We start from the raw sequence: 11,094 nt of genomic DNA, 5'->3' as shown, positions 1-11,094 counted from the left end.
TGGACGGACAAAGAGAAAGAGAGAAAAAAGACAGACAGATGCTAGAGAGGGAGAGAGATAGAGAATTTGAGAGACAGATAGATAGATGTTAGATAGATAGAAAGATAAAGAATGAGAGAGACATAGAAGATAGACAAATTAACAGATATATAGATACATAGATAGATAGATATATAGATAGAGAGAAATAGAGAAAGACAGACAGATGGATAGAGATTATAGATAGATGTCAGATAGATCAAGAATGAGAGAGAAGAGCGACAAATTAACAGATAGATACTGTAGTTACATAGGTAGGTAGAGAGAGAGAGAAATAGAGAAAGATAGACAGATGGATGGATAGATAGAGAGAGATAGAGAATTTGAGATAGATGTTAAAGAATGAGAGAGACAGAGAAGATTATTAGATATATAGATACTGCAGTTACATAGATAGATAGAGATAGAATTTGAGAGATAGATATAAAGACAGATAGAGAGAAAGACAGACATCAGCAAATCGGCAAGGCAAATGATCAAGGCAAACAGTTGCATTTGCAAGTACGGTATGTTCTGCGGATAACTTCGGTGCGGACTTTGGATCGCGCGCCCAGCTGATAATGTAAACAAACGTAGACGTAGACTCTTCACTAGTCGCTTTTTGGCTACTTTTCCGGAAAATGCCTTCGCCAGGGTGTAAAACGGAAACGCGCTGGCGGGATGAGGTTGATGTACGGTGGAATATAAGTCACATAAGTTATTGCTTAGCGCCACATACCTTTTGGAGCTATAGGCCTACATTACTTTTGAAGATGATGATGATGATGGTGGTTGTTGTGGTGGTGGTGGTGATGGTGGTGGTGGTGATGGTGGTGATAATGTTAAAGACGATCATGATCATGATAATGACGGTAATGATGTTGATGATGATTTCGACGACGGGGATTTTCACAATATTAATATAAAATCAAAAACCTATCAAATGCTCCGCTTGAATAAAATGTTGGGGAAGAAAAAATAATGAGAGGCCTATATCGTACCTGAAATCTAAATTAGACAATGAGGTTGTAAAATAAATATAGTTTCACTCTGATATTTTGAAATATATTCCTTTTATCATATTGTTTTTGTGAATAGAAATGTGAAATAACATAGGTTGAAATCCTTAGCCAAGTATAATGCAAAATTGCTTACGTCACATTTTTAGTTAAAAAACGACTTATCACAAAAATGAAAAAAATAAAGTGAAGGATAACTAAGTGGGAAGTGGGAAGCGGGAAGCTAAGTGTAATATCGAAAATGGATTGATCTTATTTCGGAAAAAAATGAACGTATGCTACGGAGTAATCATTCAAACTTCCACTGATCTTAATAATGAAAAATGGAGGCATTAATGAGAACACCAATGTGTTATCAATCCCAACCCTTTCTCCCCTCCGGCAACTATATATTCTATATATTCTATATGAATTAATAGAAATGAATAAGGTCATCCTTAATTCTCACTGAATACGTCACACTTGACCCCTTTGACCCCGAGACCAGTGACCCGGAAGACGGATCCAGCAGTTTCCTGTTCCTTCAATTCTTCTTCAGTGAGGTAAACCTTTGCACACGCCACGTAAAGTTCATCGCGATTGGCCCCGCCCCAACAGCAGCTTGTTATATTCTTCGTCGGGAATTTGATGGTATAAAGTTTTTCGCCTGGCGGTGAAAAAAAAATAAATTAAACTTCCAACGGCACATAATATATAAAATAATGTATCATGACAACAGTAAGCGGTTTAATGACCTCTAAATAAGTATAATAAATTACAATAAAATCATGTTCCTGAATATTCTACTAATAACGAATTCTCGCACCGCCACGCGGAATGAATTCTGGAACACACTTAATGTATCGAAAAAACCCATCAAATGACAATGTACAGCTGGTAGGACTTTGTCGAAACCGGAAGAAAAGTTTATCCCAAGTCTCGGAGCTGACGAAAAAATTGCTAATATTTTATGTCGTTTGTCCGAAATCCACGATTATATGATTCACCTATTCTCGACAAACACTTCTTAGTTACTTTTCGCCATGATGGGCATTTGGCAATACATTTTATTTTTGTATGTTCTTTAAAGCGTTCTGCGTAGCGGTTCGAAACTCGTCAGTATTAAAACAATAATCATTCCACGTATTTTCTCACCTGTTCTTGGATTGAATCGATGAACCGACCAACCGCCGAACATGGCTATCCATAACATACCTTCATCATCAATACACATTCCATCGGGAAAACTACCTCCTTTGGGGAAACCAATCACCTGACGTCTGTTAGCTGCGAGTTTGAAATGAAATTTGGTGAATTGAGAAAAGAAAATAATGAGAATGTCTACATTTTTTTTAAAGCTCTCCAACCTAAATTCTCATTCAAAATAACGAACGTTATCATTGTGAAAAAAAGAAATCATCTTTAATATTTTTACAATGTGTGCATTGTTCTAATGCGAATGAATCCGCAGAAAGATTAGCAGATTAGGATCAATTAATATCCTGATATAGGCAGAGTGATTAAAACTTCTTACAACTTGGATTTCTTTGTCAGTTGTTGTTCAAACTCTATCCATTTGCTTGTCTGATTTATTATGTTATTCCAAAAATAACCTTCCATTCGAGAATATTTCCTCGTTAATGGAAATAATGGAATCCCTCGACCTGGATGCTAGTGATTAGATGCTACATAGGTCAGCGTTCAAACATTCGTACCAATTTCACCGGTTTCGTTGTTATAATCAAAAGCATCCACACCGTAGGTCAGCGAATCGATGTAATACATAGTTTTGTGATCACTCGCCCACGCCATGCCATTTGAAATATCAACCTGTAGTTTAGGAGAACAAAGGTTTTAGAATGTGCAAAATAAATCGATGATTAATTAAGAAAGATATAAAAACATGTGTTTTATATTATACAGACCTTTATTCTTAATGGCGCGCGATATGATAAAAGGGGAAATATTTCCATCAACTGTCGTATTTTCCTTCATAAAAATACAATGATATCAGTTTTCTGTCCAAACATGCCACACAGGTCAATTAAAACTTTCCCCTCTACCACCATCATTATTGTCTTCCCATATCCCACTATTAACATTCTTGATCACTTTGTCCCACGGACAAATCTCTTCGCTTTATATAGCTGACTTGTGCATACGAATCAAAATTAAGTAGCGTACATATCTCTCATCAAACTATTCCGCTATCCGTGACCATTCAGTCCCAGTTTTTGTTAACATGGTAAATATCCACGGCGACAGTATACAGACCCTTGATGTACACCCATCTTACACTCTTAAAACAGATCAGTAAAATTGACTAGACCAGTAGTCAGCTGGGAGCAACTGATATGGCAATCACTGATAGTCACATTTGTGACATATATTCTGGTCAGAAAAAACTCTGTTCTAGTAATATATGACTAGGAAATAGTCAAATATGACTAGAATAACAGATGCGCCCAGCTGACGCTATTAATCAGTCATTTTTGACTGATTTGTTTTTAGAGTGTAGCTGATCATTCATGAACATGAAGCGGTATACAGACGTTATGACAATATCGAGTCGTTACATCACGTAATGGTTCTTACATGACATTAGCGATTTTTCGCAAATGCAACGTGGACAGACTCTACAACATAGTGAATATATTGAAAGTGCAAATCAGAAAGACAGCTGAGAGGTACCGGGACAGCGGATCGTCCTAAGATTCGGATCAGACGAAAAATAAAAAACATGTCGTTTGTCTACAGTCCAGGACGACATTGCTGTTTTGATTCACCAATTTTCGACAATGGCTGTTTTGTCATGAAGAGATTCTAAATTTATCAAAATCATGACTTGTATTCATTTTCTTGTGCTCGGTTGTCCATTATAGAAACATGTATTTATTTTGACATTTTATTTTACCATGTACACATTTACTATTACCATGTATGCACCGCTTTGTTCCAATTTACAGATAGATATTTCATGTTGTAAGTTATTGATGTTTTTGAGAACGGTATATAATTTCTTCATCTTTTTCTTACTATCATTATTATTCTTTTTCTTCTTCTTCTTTTCTTCTTCTGTTATCTTCTCTGTTGTTTTTTTCTTCTCCCTCTCACTTTTCCCTTCTTCCTTTTTTTTCTTCTCCTCCACTCCTCTTCACGTTTCAATGATTGCCTTGTAATATTTCATTGACGCTTCTGTTCCATATATATTGTTCGTTAATCACTGATTTTAAAATGTTTACTTTGTCAATTGTATGTTCCACACGGCCCCAATGGAAATCAGTCTGTGAACTGTTTGGGCTTTTTAACCGTGTGTAAATAAAATAAATCTTATCTTTTATCTTATTTTACAATAGATTATCTACGTATAACAGAAAGTATCTGCGTAGTGTTAGCAAAAAACTCCCCATTGAAACCAATGAACCTAAACTGTCCCATTGGGGGGATCTCTCTCCTATCTTAAAACTATAGTCCTTTGAACATAAATTATACTTCGCAAAAGCGATTGTATTTATTTTTTTTTGTATTTCCTGTGACTAGCTGAGAAACTTACATTCTGTACGCATTCACGGACTGTCTTGTCAGGATGTACACAATAGAGGGAGCCCTGTCCTTTATATTCTTCGGCGCAGCCCGCAAACGATTTCTTATCCATCGAACCTACATGTCCGGTCATATAAAAGGGAAAGACAGCGTAACACAAATTAAATAAGAATATATATATATATATATTATTACGGGTTTTTTTTTAGTTTCCTCACAAAATTTTACGCGTCTTGACCCCCCCCCTCCCCGCTGGAACAAAATGCGTACGGCCATGAAAAACCGGGGTGTACATCTGTGTAAACACGTCTAGAGTCCAACAAATTTACCCCCCCCCCCAAAAAAAAAAGAAGAATTAGACACCGCTCAAAGGATGGTTTCATTGATATCAAGGTATTTTAATCTGCTTCGGGTTAAACCCCAACGAACAGATGTAAACCCTATGAAGTATGCCAATTATCAAAAAGTTGAATCAACAACCTAAAAACATCAAGCACGCATAGAGTAATTACAACGAAGACGAACCTAACATCATAAACACCATACTTGATACCCCTAGCTCCCCCCTCCCCCATTTCCTCCTTGGATAAACTTCTATAAATTGAAAATTGTGAAATTTGTTTGACCTTTTTTTCTCACTTGAACATCGTAATTATCATTGATCAACAACCATTATATTACCTTTCACTTACCTACCCAGAATCTTCCCGACGGGTCGCACTTACAATCATTGAACCGCGCACTCTTTTTGATATCGACTTCACAAAATGTTTCGAATTTCCCGGTCTCCCAGTCGACGTAGCCCACCTCTCTCCCGACACTTGCCAGAGTCCTCCCGCTAGATGTGGGGACAGCTGCCCCGATTTCGGAATCTGCGTGACAGCGAAAAAAGTATATAATTCCTCGATGTCAAAAACACGTAGACTCAATTTAATTTTGTGTGTGTGTGTGTGTCAAGAATGAAACATGGGCCGAAAAATGGTTACCTTTGATTAAAAAGACTTCTAGCAAAGATTTTTTTTTCAAAAAAACGCACACACAAGGTTTAGGGTGCACAAAGGTTGAAGAGATCAATGAAACAAAATGATTGCTACATGTTACTTGATAGGAGTGGACATGACACACCTGTATATCTTCAATATTCCAAGTTTTAGATATACATGATCATCATCGGGTTAATCCCCCCCAAAAAAAAAACATAAAAAAATAATAATAATAAATAGATAAAATAAAAAAAATAAATAAATAGAAAACCAAGATATTACTGATATTGATGTAATTATATACCTGTCTCAAATCTCAACAGTTTCTTTCACCTGTTTTTTTAAATATATATTTATACAATATTACAAGGTGGTGTAGTGGTTCTGACTCTCGCCTTGTAAACAGAAGGACGATTGTTCAAATAATATCCCACCGCGGTTTACCGACCTTTGGCGCGGCGTTAATCCACACTTTGCCACACTCGACCCAGGTGCTGACTGGGTACCCGGTAGGATGCGAAAGATATTGTACGTTTGATTTTGCCAGCGCCATGAGGCTGCGAGGAATGCAAGGAATGCTCCCCGGGGAGTGGATATTGTGCACTTTTCGTGCGGGATTGAAATGAATCCAATGACCGCGGTAGTGATATGCTGTAACGCGCTTTGAGCCATTCTGTGAAAAGCACTTTATAAAAATTGGCTTGTATTATTATCATTAATGTTGTTGTTATTATTATTATCATTATCAAATACGATCACCTCAAAGAAGCCAGCTTCAAACTGACGGAGTGCGTTATACTTTGTCGGACTACCATCATAAGAAATTCATAGAAAAGAAGAAACGGTAACTTTATGTGAATGAAAGATAAGTACTCACGGACAACAACCTTCTTGGCCTCCTTCGTTACCGGGTTGTAGCTGTGAATGAGCTTCTTAGTGATATCAACGTAAATAAGTGTATTTGTGACGTCATCCCAATGGGGGCCTTCCAAAAGCTCCCCCATATCCTTCAGAACAACTTCGATAGCCATGACGTCACAATAATCTCCGATCTTCAGATAATTAGAAGTCCTATTATCTGCGACAAGACGTATGGGGGAAATTTCTGCTCTAATAAGATTTTTTTTATTCGGAAATTAACACCCATCCCCCCCAAAAAAAATCGATTATTTACACAATACAGTGTCCCGCTGCATGTTGCCATCCAGTGGTGTCTTGAATAAAATCCTTGACCTTTTTATGTCTTGACCAGTGTTACCTTTGGATGGTATATTTACAATGATATCAACTGTCATGCAATGTTGCCAATTAAGACATACAAAGCGCGTTATTTTAATCGTTGATATTACAAAAAAAAATAAATGGTCATATTCACAAAATGTTCACTTCAATTACATTATTAATCTTCTTTTATATGGTTCAGTCAAACAACCCCTTCAGTCGCTATGTTAACAGTACTAGCCAGTGTGAACAGGTAGGGCCTATAAAGATGTAAAATAATTAAACTAAATTATAAAAGAGAAAAATTAGGAATTAAATATTGCATGGCGAACTAACAATTTTTTTGTAAATACTCACTAACAGTTGCATAAAAAACAGCAAATCCACGGAGGCGTAGCAAAGATACACAGAGTATTGACTATAGCCATTGACTATACTGATATCAAGATATAAGGAAACTCCCCTCTTTATTTATACGCTTTGCGATTTGGATTTTAGATTTAGATTTTCTTGATTCCACCGACCCACTTCAAGGCACGAGAGTACAACTCATTCACAGCACAGATTATATATAAAAACAAGGTTTACATAGGAAAATAATGCTAACAATGGGTTTCAAAGTATACAGTGCGTCCCACAAAAAAAACGGAACCGATACTTTCCGATGATTTATCATAACTTTATCAAATACAATAGACAAATGACCTACCATTTTAAAGCTTAGAATCTCCTCTTTCATTAGATCATCTCTCATTTAGGCATAATTGAGCAAAAACAATTTGAAGAGGGGATACCAAAAAGTCATTTGGCGGGCTGTATCTGGGTTTCAAAAAGAAAACCACATTCAAAACAAATTCAACAAGTTATTGGTAGGTCATTTGTCTATTGTATTAGATTGTATTATCTATTGTGATTCAGTTATGATAAATCATCGCTTAATCCCGGTTTCGTTTTTTTTTTCTGGGACGCACTGTACAGTCTACAGGTAATAAACTGAGGGCGACGTGCAGGAAATCGTAAATGACTGTTCAATCGGATATTGATAGAATACCACAAAAGCTGAATGGAATTATATACAGCTTCCCACACGTAAACTGGTTATTCTTTAAATATACATGTATTGCTGTACACATGTGTGCCATCCCCCCCCAAAAAAAAAAAAACGCGTTTAAAGTTCAAAGTGGTAGTTTTCAATTTTGGTCGCGAATGCACTCGGTAATGATATCAAAAACACCGATTTTTTTTTTTAAAGGTGGTTTTGGAAGACTGTTCAAAAGTCAATGGGGGGTAGGTGAAATGTATTTAGGGTATATTTTTGTTCCAAAGCTATTTTTCTTCATACCATGCAGCCAAACGTGTCCCCCCAAGCTTTTTCTCCGGGGCCTTTTCCTCCTCGTTTCTGAAAAACGTTCGGGTTCTTCCCGATTGTAAGCAACGCTCCTGTGAAACGGGAAAACGGTCATGAAATTCGCCAAACTAACTTATGTTAATGAAGCCCACGAAAAACTTTTTAGGGGCACATTTTGCCCAGAAAATACTTGTTTTAATGGTGTTTGGACATAATTTGGTCACGCATGTGTACAGCAATACATTTGATTGACCCCCATAGTGGCCGAGGGGCCTTGCATCCCCCCCCCCTTAAAAAAGAGGGAGGAAGAGGGAAAAGGGGGAAATAAGAAAAAATAAGAGAGAGGATAAGGGGAAAGAAGATAAGAAAGAGAGAGAGAGAGGAAGAGGGGGAAAGGAGGAAATGAAAAAAAAAATAGATAGGAAGAGGGGGAATGAAGAGAAGAAAAAAAGAGAGAGATTAAGAAGTGGAAAAGTGAGAAGAAGAAGAAGAAAAAATAAATAAAAGATGGAAGAAGAAAGAAGATAAATGAAGAGAAAATTAGGAAAAATGTGGAAAGAAGAGAAGAAAAGAGAGGGAGAGATGGGAGATCAGTTGCGTAATAATGATAAAAATATTTAACAGCAATTCGTTTATTTCCATTTTCAACAATTACAGTTTGTTTTGTACATTTTGACATATAGATAGCAAAACATGTTTCATGTACCCCTGTACAAAAAAAAATTATTCAAGATTATTACATATCAGGTTGAAAATGTAGGAGGCTGCTAAAAAGCGAACCTTGTAGAGTGCAGCCTCCTAATAGATATTCTTGTAGTTACATAGCATATAAAAATCAAAATAACAACTTGAGCACAAACCAGTTGAATTAAAAAGAAATGGGGAAAATTACAAGAGAAAAGGAAAGCCGAAAAATTCATGGGATCCACCTCAAATTTTGTGATAGACACAGGTTCCCCCCCCCCCCCGCTTTCGCCACCTATGATTAAAGGTCTCCAGAATCCAGCGCCAGCACTCACAAACGGACCTCGTTGATCAACATGAGAATGGAAGAGACGGAAAAATGTACGCCACATTATAATCATGTTTGATTAAAAAATACAAGAGTTAGAGTAATGAAGAATTAATTCAATGGTTATCTTGGACAATTTTTTTGAACTTATATTTGAAACAATCGTGGTTTGGAGATTCTTTGGTGTTATTATATTAGTTCCCCAGAGTCTAGGGCCTTCAAAAGTAAAAATTGATTTTCAATTCAATTCAATTCTTTGATTTCATTTCCATTCAAAACATAATACAAAGTATTCAAATCAAGTACAATTTTATAGGGCATTCTTACTTCGTAAAACAGAAAAAAAAACATTATAATATAGAGCATAAATGGAAATGAGGGGATCCACTAAAAAGCAAGGATTTTGCAAGGATGGTCCTGGGTATACATGATATAGTGGTAAATGGAATTCATCTGATTGATGTATGGGATATTTAATTGTGAAGAGTTTTGTTTTTGTTAAATGTAGAATTAAATATGGGTGGTAACATATTATTGTTTAACTGATACATTAATTGACCAAAGTTATATTGGTACAGTGTTTTTATTTTTAGAATGTTATTGTTGAAAAACAAGAGATATTTATGGGATCTCCAGGACAAGTTGAAAATAAGAAGCAACGCCTTCTTTTGTAAAAGCAATATTCTACCTAGGTAGGTTGAGTGTGTAAAATATAGAACTCGAACAGGAAGAGGAGGCAGACACACAATAATTTATACATGTTATACAAATAGTGTCTTCAAAACAGTTGGTGTGTTTTTTTCCTTTTCAATGTATTTTCCACATTTTTTTTTAATTCATATTACCAAGATTTTAAAGTAGAAAAGTTCAAATCGTGGGAAGAAAATTGAAGAAAGTTACAGCAAAACAATTTGAAATAACCTTACTGAAAGATGTCGCCCAGTGTGTTTAAAGTGGGGATTACAATATGAAATCAAATTCACGCTGTTAGTGGTAAAGTCCAATCGATTAAAATGTTGTTTTTAATTGATTGAGAAAAATCTAATAAGCATAACACTAAAAACTTTCTCAAAATTGGATGTAAAACAATAAAGTTTCGCATATTATTATTATTTCATTTTTTTAAAAACAATTTAATGAATTGTTGTGTTATAAAGTACCGAAATACATTTAATATCCAAATGCGAGAAAGCGAAGCGAGCGAACAAATCTCTAGTAGTTGGAAGACGTCGCATACATCCGTAATTCCGAAGCTATTATTCCGAAAGTTGGGATATTCCGAAGGTTCGTTATTCCGAAGGTTCGTATTTCCGAAGTTTCGTAATTCCGAAGGTTCGTTAGTCCGAAAACGAAGTGAGGTTCGTAATTCCGAAGGTTCGTTAATCCGAAAACTAAAAGATTAACCTTATTTCGTTTTCGGACTAACGAACCTTCGGAACAACGAACCTTATTTCGTTTTCGGATTATCGAACCTTCGGAATAACGAATCTTCGGAATAACGCCACAAATGTTCGGATTAACGAACCCTTTTACGTTTTCGGATTAACGAACATCAATTCGCGTGTTTCGGAATTACGAACCTTCGGTATTACGAACCTTCGGAATTACGAAGTGTAACCGGAAGACATGATGATTAAATTGTCTTTCATGAGGTGTGATTATTCCTCTTACAGGCGCGCCGGAACACTTTCAGTTTGGAGGGGGCAAAATCCCGAAGGGGGCACAATATTTTTGACAGTGTGAGATACCAAAGCGATCGAGCGGGAGAGGCTGTGAGATTTTTTTTTATAGTAGAGCAGTACTGTAACGCTTATTGTTTTCTTTTATATTCATTATTTACATTTTTATTCAAATCTCGGATAATATGAGTCCGGTCAAGAAGACACTGTCACAGATGATTTAATTTTTTCATGTCTAAACATTATCTCAAGTTGCTATCGAGTGGGATTCACCATTTTCACAAATTATAAT

General features: G+C 36.1%; 1 protein-coding gene across 3 annotated transcripts; it reads right to left on the bottom strand.

Annotated features, from left to right (window-relative positions):
* Positions 1–836: 836 nt before the first annotated feature.
* On the bottom strand, positions 837–7,308 carry LOC121431113 (regucalcin-like). Of its 3 annotated transcripts, XM_041628613.1 has the most exons (8): positions 7,125–7,308; positions 6,420–6,620; positions 5,252–5,431; positions 4,570–4,676; positions 2,819–2,846; positions 2,732–2,779; positions 2,172–2,303; positions 837–1,683 (listed from the first exon to the last, which is right to left on the bottom strand). In XM_041628613.1, exons 1-8 carry the CDS (start codon positions 7,189–7,191, stop codon positions 1,475–1,477), a joined length of 972 nt encoding a protein of 323 aa, XP_041484547.1. In that variant the 5' UTR covers positions 7,192–7,308; the 3' UTR covers positions 837–1,474. The 3 variants fall into 3 exon arrangements, with proteins under 3 accessions (XP_041484547.1, XP_041484546.1, XP_041484548.1); XM_041628612.1 differs by having other exon boundaries at positions 2,732–2,846; XM_041628614.1 differs by having other exon boundaries at positions 2,732–2,846; positions 7,121–7,306.
* Positions 7,309–11,094: the final 3,786 nt, after the last annotated feature.

The sequence above is a fragment of the Lytechinus variegatus genome, chromosome 17 (assembly GCF_018143015.1).
Source record: "Lytechinus variegatus isolate NC3 chromosome 17, Lvar_3.0, whole genome shotgun sequence".
In the NCBI taxonomy this organism is placed as follows: domain Eukaryota; kingdom Metazoa; phylum Echinodermata; class Echinoidea; order Temnopleuroida; family Toxopneustidae; genus Lytechinus; species Lytechinus variegatus.
The sequence above is the reverse complement of the archived record's forward strand: the minus strand, read 5'-3'. Positions and strand labels throughout refer to the sequence as shown.